Raw genomic sequence first — 14,753 nt, forward strand, 5'->3', positions numbered from 1 at the left:
ACCATACCATATTTTACTGTACAATGTACAAAAATGAGTCAAATTAGGGCCAGAAAATAGATTGAAAGCAACATACAATCAGAGAAAAATGTTGAGAGGACTTATAGGGAGTTTAGGTGAGAATTAAGTTGGCACATCATTAATTAACATCGACTACAATACTGCTTGAACTACTGTGTGTTAGTTATGCCTTAATCAGGATTATAAAAAAAATTAAAAAAAAAAAAAAAAAAAAAAAGGAATTTGGAATTAGGTTATAGTGTAAGTAACATAGGTTCGAAGCCATAAGGTTATAAACCAAACCCTCTTCCAACATATTCATCTTCTTCTTTGAGAGTTGAGTGAGTCAATAACCAGATATATTCAATCCTGGTGGGGAGATCAATGGCCAGAAAGTTATCCCAAGAAGTCTGGGTTGGCATACTAGTCACTTTTTATATTTTATGCATTTCTTTGTTTTGTTTAAGGTATTCAACTTCATTGGGAGCCAACAATGTGATCAATCTTTTGGTGAATAAACAAGTTCACCCGACTTGTACGATGAAGATCAATCACACCAACAGCGATTCATGCTTGAATCGTTACATTTACATCCATGACGGTCTTCCTGCAAGGTTCAACTATGACTTCCTCAACAATTGTGAGTCTCTTAGCCCAAGAGCTAGTAGTAGCAACAAACCGAGTATGTGTCCACAGCTTGTAAATTTGGGGCTTGGTCCGGATGTTAGCAAATCGGAAGGAGTTTTGTCCGACAAAAGTTGGTATCAAACAAATCCCCACTTGTTAGAAGTCATATTTCACAACAGGATGAAGAAGCACGAGTGTTTGACAAGCAACTCCAATCTTGCTTCAGCCATTTATGTGCCATTCTATCCTAGCATGGGCGTTGGTGTCCATCTGTGGGATTCTAACGTCGAAATCAGAGACGCTTCAGCCAAGGATTTTGTCAAATGGATTTCGAGACAACCCGAATGGAGGAAAATGTGGGGGAGAGACCATTTCTTTGCTTATGGGAGGACTGCTTGGGATTTCAGAAGGCAAGAGGATGATAGTTCTGATTGGGGAAGTAAACTCAGGTTCTTGCCCGAGTCCCTGAACATGACTATATTAATAGAAGGAAGCGAATGGAAAAACGACATCGCAATTCCGTACCCGACAAACTTTCATCCTACAGAGGACAGTGAGGTGGTTGCATGGCAAAACAAGGTGAGGAAACAGGAAAGGCCTTATTTGTTTACTTTCGCAGGTGCACCGAGGCCTAACTTGGAAGGTTCTATCCAGGGAAAACTTATCGAACATTGCCAAGCTTCAAATAACTGCAATTTTTTACACTGCACTGAAAAGATTTGTGGCAACCCGATTACAGTTATGAGGGCGTTTCAGAGCTCAGTTTACTGCTTGCAGCCAGTCGGGGACTCATTCACTAGGAGATCAGCTTTCGACGCGTTTCTGGCTGGTTGCATTCCAGTTTTCTTTCATCCAGCTACCGCGTACGCTCAATATTTATGGTACTTACCAAAGGATCATACCAAGTATTCGGTGTTTATTCCCGCGAAGGATGGAAATGATTTGAAAGAAGGCAGAATTGAGAATATCTTGCTTGGAATTTCGAAGGAAAAGGGGGCGGCCATGCGAGAGGAGGTCATAAGGCTAATACCAAAGCTGGTATATGCAGATCCCAGGGGAAGATTAAAGACTCCCGATGCATTTGATATAGCTGTGCAAGGAATGCTTGACAGAATAGAGAATGTTAGAAAGGTGATGAATGAGGGAAGGGATCCAAGTGCTGACTTTGCAGGTCTTGAGAATGATAAGTTCAAATTTCCTGACAGTACAGACTAAAAAACTAGGAGTAATTTATAGTGCATGTAAAGTATGTTCTAAGCCATTACTTATACTTCCTCCTTTTTGTTCTATTCAATTTAGGTTTCAAAACTCAATTAATAAGGAGGTAAACTGAATATTAGAGAATTTTTCTCATGTATTATTCTTCTCTAAAATGTGATCAACAAGGGGCAGATCATGTTCCTTAATGGCTAACCACACTTACTGCATATGCAATGTCTAATCAAATGCAGGCCAAGTATACTGGCATTCCAACAAGGAGTGGATACTGTTGATCAACATACTCACACAGCTAGACATTAACCACTAGAAGTGTGTCAATAGGTTTACGGACAGAACTTGGCTGCTTAAAAATCAGCAGTAGCTCCTGCTGCTAACCAATCACAGATGGACACATGTCCAATATGTGATTAAAAAATCAATTACTTGGACACATGTCCATCTGTGATTGGCCAGCAGTAGGAGCTGCTACTGATTTTTCAGCAGCCAAGTTCTGTTCTTTACATTGTCACGTTTCGTAGAGATAGGAAAATGCCTTTTGACAATTTAGACACTTAAATCAGGGTCCTTCATCTCAAACTCCTAAGACAAATATGTGTGTAGTGCAAACTCTTTTTTCAAAATCATCCTCTATCACCATTATGTCATCCACATGAACAATTAAGGTTGTGATTTTACCCTCTTATGCTTCAAGAATAAGGTATGATTAGAATTGCTTTGTCTATTCCCAAAACATTTTAAGAGGCTTGGCGAATCTTCCAAACTATGCTCTAGGAGGTTATTTTAGGCCATAAAGAGATTTCTTTAGTTTGTGCGTCTGGTCTTTGCCGAGGCTTCACCAGCATAATGGAGGTTGGAGAAATGGAAGGACCCGTTGTAGAAAAATTACAATAAATAGTTTCATAAACAAAACACAACAAATACAATAAATACGAAAGAAATCACCTATAAGTAGTAGAAAGATGGTTTTGGTTGAGGCATGGAGAACCGCTGACTTTAAAATTGATTTCGCACTATCTAGGAAGTACCACTATACAAAAGGTTTATTGCGCGTCGACCTTTTGTTTAAGTCGCAATTAAAAAAAAACGCATGTTATGGGCCTATTCATTTTTATTTATGCAAAAATCGTACGACTTCAGCCCTTCAACTTCGAAGCCCAAACTAGGCTTTGGATGACCATCTCATTTCTCTAACCTGTCTGAAAGCTCAGACACGGTTCTTTCTGAGGCACGGCTGCCACGCAAACGACTAGAGGCTGAGAATATGTCGCCTCCTTAAATGCATACATACGCGTCATCTGACACGCTGATATCACTACCACGATCGTTCAAACCGCTTCTAGATACAGCTAAAGGCCACCAACCATAAATCATAGTCACTATCAGTATAGATATATCCATGCTCTAGTTCAGCGTATGATCAAGGTTGCTTATTCTCCACTACCTATAAATAGAACCCGAGACCTTCGAGCTCAAGACCTTTGTCAAATTCAATCTCTACAATTAAACAAAACCTTGAGTGATTCTTCAATCAACCCAACGACTTTTCAGCACAAACTCAATTGCTCTTCAGCAAACCTCTCTTATATCTTTAGCTACAATCTTAAAGTCATCTTTTGAAGCAAACACTACATATGATCCCTAAGATCTAAAACTTTTACAGCTCTTCCATGCCATGGTATGATTTGGTTGATGTGCAATTCCAACCACCTTGATTTCCTCTTTGCTAGGGATACTGTAATATCTTGGATGTCCACAAAATAAATCTTAGTTGCGAAATATTCGAATCATGCCAAACTCACCACACCTCACTACAGCAAACGTGAGAAAAATGGTTGAAAGCTTTTGGTGAGCATATTCGAAGTACTTGCGGTTTTTCATCCATCATTGAGTTCCAACAACGATCTATGAAGACAACGCCGCATGTATTGACTAAACCAAGCAAGGATACATCCTGAAGATCAAGGGCGAAGCTATGATTTTTTAAACGGGTGGGCTAGCAAAAAATATTACCGCAAAATGATGTGATCAAATTTTTTTGTGTCCACATATCATTATAATCAACATGATAATAAAAATATTCAGGTAATAAACAAAACAATTATATGGATTTTCATTTATTAATTTCCAACTAACTTAAAAAAAAAATCATATATCTAATTGGAATTTTGACCCTTGAATCAAAAAATCATGCTGTGATGGGTTCAGGGACTACATTCACATATTTTAATTTAGAGACCAAAACTTTACTGGATAATATTAGGACTGGGTGGGCTATATATGGTGACAATAGGCTGCAGTAGACTAATTGATATGCTAATAGCCTAATAGACGTGCTAATTCTTTAGGAATCCGCACAAAACCTACCTAGGTTATAACTCACCTTAGCCGTGGGTGTAGCTCCGCCCTTGCTGAAGATGTGAAGTACCGATATGTTGCATTAACTCATATTTTTCTCCTTAGGTTATGGATTTTGTCTCATTAAGTTTTACCATAGCCAGATTTGGGTGAGACTTACTCCTACATGCAATCTCTATATGAGACTCGCATTTGCTACTTGTACTTATTAAACAAAACGAGTTCATCTTTACCTCCGACTATTTAAGTATTTACATACTCAAGGAGGAGTGTGTTATAGTTAGAATTATAAAACATGTGTGATTGTATACATCCGAAGTAGAGATTTTGGAGGAATTCTATGAGATCTTGAATATCTTTCCTATTAGTGTTTGTATTACTTAGGAAGAAAGTTTTCTCTTCCTTGTAAGATAAATAAAAGCACAAGATATGAGGAATAACACACAATTCTTCAAGCCTTATCCACGTAAAATTTTGAGAGTGAGACTTGTGATTGCTTAAAATACACAATGAAATCTCTTAAATTCTCTTGAATTTCCCAACTTTTAAAAGTCCTTATTTTCACCCTACTAATTGCTAATACACCCCACTTAATATTTGTTGTTAAATGAATTATATAAAATGACTATTAAACCCTATAAAGTAAAGCAAAACAATTATTTTCTTCCTACACCCCAAATCATTTAAAAAAGATCATAACCACATGTAAATTATATATATATTTGGCTTTTTAGTCAAACTGGTCATTGAGATTTGCATATCACATCACTTTAGTCCTTGAAATTTGAAATCAATAAAGATGGTCCTTGTGATTGTCTACCATCAATCATTTTGGTCATTCCGTGCAAAATTAAGTTAAATAAGGATCAAAATGATAAATATACCCTCAATTTAATAAACAATGGGCCAAAATAATTTGACAAAAATTAAGGGTATTTTCGTCATTTTATTCTTATTTAATTGAGATTTTTCATGGAATGACCAAAATGATTGATGGTGGACAAAATCAGGGACCAATTCTATTGATTTCAAATCTCAAGGATGAAAGTGAGAAGTTATGCAAATCTCAATGATCATTTTGGCTAAAAAGCCTATATAATTTTATGTACACCTGCACTCACAATGTCTTGTGATTATGTTTTTATTTTTTTTATATATAAAGAATGTTAAGGATTATGCAACATAAGAGATGAAGTACCTTGAAATATTCATATCTTCTTTGAGATAGTGTAGTATTGTTTTTTTTTTCTTTTGCTAAAAATTTTCAGGCACGTTTGCTGTTTATTTCTTGGGATGGTTTGTGGTGCAATTTCATTTAAGCATGATTGCAGAGCAGAGAATTTGCATGGACACAATCAAATAGCCCTTTCATGATTTTTTATTTCAGAAAAGCCAGCAAGTAGTAGCCATTTCTGAGTTTAAAATGAAATTCACATCTAAAGCCTAATTCCCCTAAATTGACAAAACCCTTGAAGCAGTAGAACCATGTGCACTGTTTGTGTGCTAAAGGCAAGGGGTTCAAATTTATTTTTTGGACAAGATGAACACTTGAGGTAGATTTTGGTGTGAGGTGTATGAAATGTGTGGTGTGTGAGGGTAGTTTCGGTTAATAAGTGTGTGTATTAAGATATTTTTTAGTTTAAAAAGTAAATGTGAGGTCTTTTAAGTATGTGATGTGTATTCAACAATAAGTAGAGTGCTAATAAAACAAGCTAAACAACCTTTCCTAATTGAATTCACATGAAATATTATAAACTTTGTTAATTGTTTTTTTTTTGAACAAACGATATTATCTACACTAAGAAGAAGGGGTGAGCTTAGCCTCATAATGAGCTAACAATAATGTGGTTCTAAAATTGCTTTTGGCGAGAATCAAACTTCTCACTTACAAGTGAAGAAGTATACCAATAGATCATAGTTTTAAACGGGACCCCTAAGCTTATTAAAAGAATTAAAATTTCTCAAAACTTCAATTGAGCAGACTCCTAAAAAAAATAAAAATTTTCGTCGTTTATATAATAATATATAATGTACCATCTATATCCGAAACACGATAAACAATTATCGTAGGCATGGGGCCGACGTGGCCTACGTGGTACAAGTACAAATTAAATCATGGGTACAGTTTGATTCGGTCCATACAAGTGTTGTTAGTTGGAGGACGATGATGACCTTGACCACGAGGAATTCGTTCGGTGTGCTCGGCTTTTGGAGATCTGCAAAAAGTTAGATTGATGGAGTAACGTCCGTTTGTTTGTCGGCTGATTTACGTACTGACGTTACACGTGGGTAAATAATATTGGCGCCGACACTTGTTTACCACGTTATCATAAACGTGACCGGTAAACAAGCATTAAATCGTGGGTTTATTTTCCATTTATCAACACAAATTTTTTAATTATTCACTACTTTTTTTACCATAATAAGACAACGCACAGAAAAATGAAAAAGGAAAAAGAAAAGAAAAAAGGAAAAGAAAAAGCGACTATTGTCACCAGGAATTCTTTTGAGAGTTCACAGCAAATTTACTCTGGAATTCTTTGAGATGATACTTGTGTATCATTTCGTATTCCGAACATATTGAAATTTTTTTCAATGAATATGACTGATTTTTTTTCATTCATTTCCTCCCTTGTCCTTTTATCCTCTTCTCTCTCATTTCTACTTTTTGTAAAGAAGTTAGCATAAGATATTAGCGTAACTTAACTGTAACTGTGCAAATAGGAGAATATTGAAGGGGAAGGAGAATTTGAAGGGGAGAGATTCCCTCTTCACTAGAGAAATCTTTTCTACACTCAGAACACAAATTTGTACATTATATCATTATAAAAGAATAAATGATACATTTTTAATGTCACTTTGCTTATATTATGAAAATATTATATATACTAATTAACACAATGAATTAGTGATACGAAAAAATCTTTCCATGAATACGCATTCACAGTATTAATGAAGTCGGACTTTTTTTTTTATTCCATAAACAAAGCTTTTTATTATTCCAACAAGATTCTTTTCGAATTCTTTTGGTGATGATTTTGATGATCCGTAAATAATGTTTGTTTATCGTACATCATATAGTCAGTTATCGTCAGATATTGTTTGTGTTTAATTTTAAATAAAAATATTTAAAATAATTTTTTATTGTACAATATACGATAAACGGACATGATTTATGAATCTGCGAGATTCTTAAAAAGGGATCCGGATTCTTTCCGGATTCTTTTCTACTCTCTCTCTCTCCCCCTGTATTTTTCTATATTCTGCTATGCGCCTGTAGGACTTCAGTAACTGGAGACTTTGTTGCTCAGGAGCGAAGACGAAAATGGAGAAAGTACACACTGGAAAATGCCCCCAAGAAGTCTGGTTTGGCATCCTTATCTCCTTTGCTTTGTGTTTTGTCTTGTTTTCCTTTGATCATTCCACTTCTTTGAGTGTTGATGTTTTGGTGAATGAAAAAGAAAACCCAATTCGAGTTTTGAACTTTAGCCACACCAAAGATTCGTGTTCGGATCGATACATTTACATTCACGACAGTCTTCCCGCGAGATTCAACGACGATTTCATCAACAACTGTGAGTCTCTTAGTGCCGGAACTAGCATGACTAATGTCCCAAACATGTGTCCTCACCTTGTTAATTTGGGACTCGGTCCTAAAATTAACAACTCCGACGGTGTTTTATCGAACGCGGGCTGGTTCGTCACAAATCCCTACTTGTTGGAAGTCATATTCCACAACAGGATGAAGAAGTATGAGTGTCTGACAAGAAACTCAACTCTTGCTTCAGCCATTTATGTGCCGTTCTATCCTAGCATGGATGTTGGTGTCCATCTGTGGGATTCCAACATCGAAATCAGAGACTCTTCGGCTAAGGAGTTTGTCAAGTGGCTTTCGGGACAACCCGAGTGGACGAAGATGTGGGGGAGAGACCATTTCTTTGCTTCCGGGAGGATTTCTTGGGATTTCAGGAGGGAAAGAGACAATAGTTCGAATTGGGGTAGCAAACTCAGGTTCTTGCCCGAGTCTTTGAACATGACTATGTTGTCAATCGAAGGAAGCCGATGGAAAAATGACGTTGCAATTCCGTACCCAACAAACTTTCACCCTTCCAACGACAGCGAGGTGGTTCAATGGCAGGACAAGGTGAGAAAGGAAGAAAGGCCTTATTTATTTACTTTCGCCGGTGCGCCGAGGCCTAACCAGGAAGGTTCTATCCGGGGAAAACTTATCGAACACTGCCAAGCTTCGACTAATTGCAATTTCTTACATTGCACTGAAAAAATTTGTGGCAACCCGATTACTGTTATGAGGGCGTTTCAGAGCTCAGTTTATTGTTTGCAGCCTGCAGGGGATTCATTCACTCGGAGATCAACTTTTGATGCGTTTCTGGCTGGTTGTATCCCCGTTTTCTTTCATCCTGCTACCGCATACACTCAATATTTATGGTACTTGCCCAAGAATCATACCAAGTATTCGGTGTATATTCCGGTGAGGGATGTAACAGATTTGAAAGAAGGCAGCATTGAGAAAATCTTGCTCGGAATTTCAAAAGACAGGGAATTGGCAATGAGGGAGGAAGTTATAAGACTAATTCCGAAGCTGGTCTACGCAGATCCCAGCTCAAGATTAGAGACCAAAGACGCGTTTGATATAGCTGTGCAGGGAATTCTTGAGAGGATTGAGAATGTTAGGAAGGAGATCAGAGAGGGGAGAGATCCTAGTATTGGTTTTGCAGATGAGGATAATGGTAAGGTCACATTTCCAAAGACTATCGAAAGCCTGAATTGATTGAATGCCGCGGATGCTGTGTAAAAACAAAACGATTGCAAAATAATGCCGGCTGTTACTTCTGAGGTGCTTGCTGCTGCAACCCGATCACAGCTGAGCTTAGAAAGTTATTCCAGTTCTTACATGTTATTTGTCTTTCCAGGTTGCTTTCGGATTGCTTGTCTAGTAAATTTAAATTACTGTAACACGGGTTGTCGGAACCCTTAAGTTTAGTTTAGAGTAGAAATATCGATTGTATTAAAATCAATAAAAAAGATATTTGAAAGGTAAACCAATTTGTTTTGCTAGCTAGTCTATATTTGCTGACGCTTGCTTGAGTTGGAGTGTGTCAAAACTGGAAAGATAACGAGTTACTTGAGCTGGATGTGAAGCATCCATATCCGTCTCTCAGAACACAACCACTTGGTTGCTTGAGCGGATCAAGTTTGTTCTACGTGCTTGTTCGATCATCTAACCTTGATCACAGTTGCTTGTACTTTGTTTTCAGAATATTTATGGCTCCAAACTAATGTGCTATGTTATACCTTAATCATGATTACCAAACAAAAACAAATAAACTTAACTGGGAATGATTTAGATTGCAAGTAAACTAAGGTGAAGGCCATAAGTTATTTCAAAGCTCGGTCCTCATACGCACGCTCCGTTGAAGAGATGTTCTTCGGCAGAGCGCTGCTCCGATTTAGAGACCAAATGAAGAAACCGCTAGCCAAGTGTTTGAATGTGCAAGCTTTTGTGATTGGCTAATTTCCTAGATAAGTATAACGTGTATGTGAGATTAGTTTCTAGGCTAATGATTTGAAGACTTGCGTGTCAAGGACAATCAAATGCAATCTTATTTCGTGGATGACTTAAAGCATGGGGGTGTATTCAATTGAGAATTTGAGAAACTTTGATGGATTTATAAATTCATGGATTTTTATGGAGTTTAATTGATTTGTAGAGATTTCATATAAATTTTTTATTCAATTCTCTCGAAATCTCGTGGGGAGAGGTGAGATTTGTGGATGCTTAAAATACACTACGAAATCTCTCCAATTCCCTCTAATTCCTCAACTTTCTCAAATTCTTTAAAATCAATTTCTAATTGAATACACCTAGAATGTTATAAACTTCTTTAAAATCCTAATTGAATACATCTGGATTTCTAAGAATTTTAATAAATTATCTTAAAATTCTAATTGAATACACCTTGAAATTCTGAGAATCACTTAAAATCTTGATTAAATACCTCTAGATTCATCAAAAAAATTAAAATCTCTCAAAATCTCAATTGAATACACTCTCCTTAGTTTGATTATATCCATTTGTTGACCCTAGAAACTACAAAGCCTACGTGGCGCGCAGGCCGAGTATATTCTAAGCTAACTACGTCCTTCGGTGATTGCGGGGCGTGCCAACTCGTCGGCCGAGCTCGGCCGAGGAGTAAATTTGATGATGTTGCGTTGAGCGCGCTGCTGACTTCTGTGTCTTGCGATTGCGGCCGAGGAAGGAACAATTCTCGGCCTCTTGGGTTCTAGAGCCTGAAGACAAGGCTGCTAATTTGCGAAGTTCAATCTCAAATTCGGCTGTCAATGTGCCGAATACAGTAACCTGGTAACACCCCACTTCGCCGAGAAGGCTGATGAGATGACCTCGACCAATGAGGATTCGGAAATCCTTCTCGACCGAGACTTGGATAGGTAACCAGTCGTCCTCGCCGTAGTGCTGTTGATGCCAACGGAAGATGCTGCGAGATCGGCTGATTCTACGGTGACAGAGCTATCTATGCCGACTTAAGATATCACCGGTTGCCTTCACAGTGCTGTTGATGCCAACGGAAGATGTGTCGGCGAAAAAAGAAAATAAAAAATCTCAAGGTGTTGAGAAAGTTTGCGCAGGGCAGTTTTGTGTGTGTTGGAGGTCCTCTTGAATGATGCACAGCCTCCTCTATTTATAGCACTAGATACCTTTGAAGTCGAGTGAAAACCCTACTCGAACTAGGTCTTCTTCTCCGGATCAAACACCCACTCGACCAGTCCTATGTTTACTAGGATTGTGAGCCTAGTCCTCTATTGAGCCGGATTCACTTCCGGGTTATTACCCTTGCCGAGACTACTTATCGCGTTAGGACTCGACTAGTAAATGTAATATGACCTAGCCGACCTAGGTTTAGGAGCCCACGTACTAAATGATCCAAGGCTCCCCTGTCGCCAGGCCTCCCGGGCCGAGAGTGGTTCTATACTCGGCCCAACATGTTAATTTGAGCCCAAACACTCTTACTTGAGGATATAATTTGCATCATATCCATCCCGTTTAAGAATATGTCAAGATAATTCAAATTAAAAGATAATCATGATAAAAACCATAATATTATCTTTTAACAAAAATATTTTCACTTTTCCATCCGACGGCTGAGAACTATGTTTACTCTACGGTCTCGATTACACGGGCCGATGATGTAAATTTGGGTCCAAACATTGCCCCCCAGTTTCCTTGAACTTCGGCTCGTAAGCCGAATGATTAAGGAAATTAAGTATCTCCAGCCTAATCAGATGTACTTTTGACCGTCATCCCTTGCTGCTGTTTACTCACGGCTCCTTTCGACCAAAGAACAACTCATGGCCGAAGATAAACAGTTATGAACCAGGGTCGAGAAGAATTGGAATTGGGGTCGAGGATAAATTTGGCCGAGGTCGAGAAGAGTCTTTCCTTGGCAGCTCGGCCTGCCTACATATATATGCATATCAAACCCATTGTCAGCAATCATGACTATATACATATATATATATATATATAACCTCAAAACAGCAACCATGACTTATTCGGCCAAACTTTGACCCTAGCATCTTCCTGATTAAATGGTTTTGAAACTTGTCCCCACACTTTAACCATAGGCATGGTACTATTGATATCAGCGAAAATAACTCTTCTCGGGTCGGCTTGTTTGTCGAGCTCGGCTAAAAACAAAATGACCAAAATTTTGCCGAGCACACCACTTGTTGCCCCTCTTATTTTCTTAAGTATCGGTCAAGGGCCGAATGGTTAAGAAAATAATTTATTATATATAATTATATTTTTAGCAAACGAAAAGAAAAGTGGCCGAAACGTAGTCAGGAGGAGGCCAACGATGCTTTATTCCAAGCCAAGATCTTTTTACATCAAAATTTTCACTCTGACATTTTCCAAAACCGAATAAAAGATCATCTCCCAATATTTCTGACTTGGTGAAATATTTTGCATTTTCGGCCGCCGAATGTGTGGAACAAGTATTATGCCCCCCAGGCATAATTTCGGCGTTTAATTCAAACAACTTAGCCGAATAGGATTTCTCCATATCGACTTTATCGCCAATAATCATATCAATTGGCGTAGATTCTTGGGCTAGGCCAATATCTCGGCCTCGTTCGTCATTGGAGCACTCCTCTGACGAATCATTTTCTGAGTCGATTTGTGGCTCAGAAACTTTAACTTTTTCTTCTAGGCCTACCACACTTCCAGTCTCGACCGAAAAAATAGGTGGCCTAGGTTTTTCTTCGTGGCCGACCATATCTTCAGCCTCGACCGAAAAAATAGGTGGCCTTTGTTCTTCGGCCAAATTAACAATTTTCTTAGGCCGATGTCTGATTACGGCCGGAGCGAAAAATTGCCCCCCGGCCTTTGAGCCTAACCATTTTTCAAATGGAATTGATCTGTAATCAGAAACGTAAGGAAAATTTTCTTCATCTAGCCAGGCATTAAATCGAGCCCTGTCTTCATTTACCCATTGCCTTTGCAGGGTAACAGGAGCTTTTATTCTCAACATGCAAGCGAATGACTTTTGCATCTCTCCATGGCCACGAAGAACTTTTTCCACTTCCAAAGATCTTTTACATTCCTCATTGTGTTTTCTCAATTCCTCTAGGAGCTCGTACAATCGGCTACGTTGAGCCAGATTGGAATCTTGATATATCATATGAACTTCGTAGTATTAGCACTGGGTCCCACTGGGCGTGCCAAAATGTTGACCCTAGAAACTACAAAGCCTACGTGGCGCGCAGGCCGAGTATATTCTAAGCTAACTACGTCCTTCGGTGATTGCGGGGCGTGCCAACTCGTCGGCCGAGCTCGGCCGAGGAGTAAATTTGATGATGTTGCGTTGAGCGCGCTGCTGACTTCTGTGTCTTGCGATTGCGGCCGAGGAAGGAACAATTCTCGGCCTCTTGGGTTCTAGAGCCTGAAGACAAGGCTGCTAATTTGCGAAGTTCAATCTCAAATTCGGCTGTCAATGTGCCGAATACAGTAACCTGGTAACACCCCACTTCGCCGAGAAGGCTGATGAGATGACCTCGACCAATGAGGATTCGGAAATCCTTCTCGACCGAGACTTGGATAGGTAACCAGTCGTCCTCGCCGTAGTGCTGTTGATGCCAACGGAAGATGCTGCGAGATCGGCTGATTCTACGGTGACAGAGCTATCTATGCCGACTTAAGATATCACCGGTTGCCTTCACAGTGCTGTTGATGCCAACGGAAGATGTGTCGGCGAAAAAAGAAAATAAAAAATCTCAAGGTGTTGAGAAAGTTTGCGCAGGGCAGTTTTGTGTGTGTTGGAGGTCCTCTTGAATGATGCACAGCCTCCTCTATTTATAGCACTAGATACCTTTGAAGTCGAGTGAAAACCCTACTCGAACTAGGTCTTCTTCTCCGGATCAAACACCCACTCGACCAGTCCTATGTTTACTAGGATTGTGAGCCTAGTCCTCTATTGAGCCGGATTCACTTCCGGGTTATTACCCTTGCCGAGACTACTTATCGCGTTAGGACTCGACTAGTAAATGTAATATGACCTAGCCGACCTAGGTTTAGGAGCCCACGTACTAAATGATCCAAGGCTCCCCTGTCGCCAGGCCTCCCGGGCCGAGAGTGGTTCTATACTCGGCCCAACATGTTAATTTGAGCCCAAACACTCTTACTTGAGGATATAATTTGCATCATATCCATCCCGTTTAAGAATATGTCAAGATAATTCAAATTAAAAGATAATCATGATAAAAACCATAATATTATCTTTTAACAAAAATATTTTCACTTTTCCATCCGACGGCTGAGAACTATGTTTACTCTACGGTCTCGATTACACGGGCCGATGATGTAAATTTGGGTCCAAACACCATTATATACTGCTGAGTTTCCACCAGGTTTTCTACTAGCGAACCATAATTTTGCGCTAGAAAAAGTTTAAGGCAAGGAATTTGTGTTCTAGCTAGGTTAGAGGAGTAAAATCTGAGTGAAACACTTTCTTCTAGCATTCATATATAATTCGTAATGGCGAACTTTCGTGCTCTGAGGTGATCGCGTTTCAATCAAGGGGAGACAGAGAAAAGCAAGTATGAAGACAAGAGCACGAGCTGATCTTTGAGTTTGTAGGTTGTGTCTTTTATGAGTTGTATTTGAGCTCGTTTGAATATATTTTTAAAATGATTGAAAACACTTTTAATGAAAATGTTTTTGATACCAATTCTTAGTAAAAATTCAAGTGAATCCTGAAAAAAACACTTTAAGTGCTTGCAAGAAGCATATATCTGGTATTTCTTTTAAAAAACACTTAAAATACTTTTAGAACTCAAGATCAATTTAACTAAAAGCTCTTTCAGATATTTTAAAAGCACATCCAAATAAATCATTTGTTGTTTGAAATTAGTGGACTATTTTCTGGCAGCGGGCTCGTATATTTTCCTCCTCGTTAGTGGAATTTTACCATGTTAAAGAAATCCTCGGGTTTGAAAACTGTGTGAGACAATCG

The 14,753-nt window shown here is 38.7% G+C and overlaps 2 protein-coding genes across 2 annotated transcripts; both read left to right on the plus strand.

The window, feature by feature from the left end:
• Positions 1 to 540: 540 nt before the first annotated feature.
• On the plus strand, positions 541 to 1,855 carry LOC103443543 (probable xyloglucan galactosyltransferase GT14). The gene has a single exon (XM_008382416.3). The coding sequence runs from the start codon at positions 541 to 543 to the stop codon at positions 1,840 to 1,842; it is 1,302 nt and encodes a 433-aa protein (XP_008380638.1). The 3' UTR covers positions 1,843 to 1,855.
• Positions 1,856 to 7,173: 5,318 nt separating this feature from the next.
• On the plus strand, positions 7,174 to 9,263 carry LOC103443409 (probable xyloglucan galactosyltransferase GT14). The gene has a single exon (XM_008382244.4). It carries the CDS (start codon positions 7,529 to 7,531, stop codon positions 8,990 to 8,992), a length of 1,464 nt encoding a protein of 487 aa, XP_008380466.1. The 5' UTR covers positions 7,174 to 7,528; the 3' UTR covers positions 8,993 to 9,263.
• The last annotated feature ends 5,490 nt before the right edge of the window (positions 9,264 to 14,753 follow it).

This window comes from Malus domestica, chromosome 04 (assembly GCF_042453785.1).
Source record: "Malus domestica chromosome 04, GDT2T_hap1".
Taxonomy (NCBI): domain Eukaryota; kingdom Viridiplantae; phylum Streptophyta; class Magnoliopsida; order Rosales; family Rosaceae; genus Malus; species Malus domestica.

Excerpts from the sequence above, each read along its gene's own strand:
- LOC103443543 (XM_008382416.3), top strand. The coding sequence starts at position 541 with ATGAAGATCAATCACACCAACAGCGATTCATGCTTGAATCGTTACATT.
- LOC103443409 (XM_008382244.4), top strand. The coding sequence starts at position 7,529 with ATGGAGAAAGTACACACTGGAAAATGCCCCCAAGAAGTCTGGTTTGGC.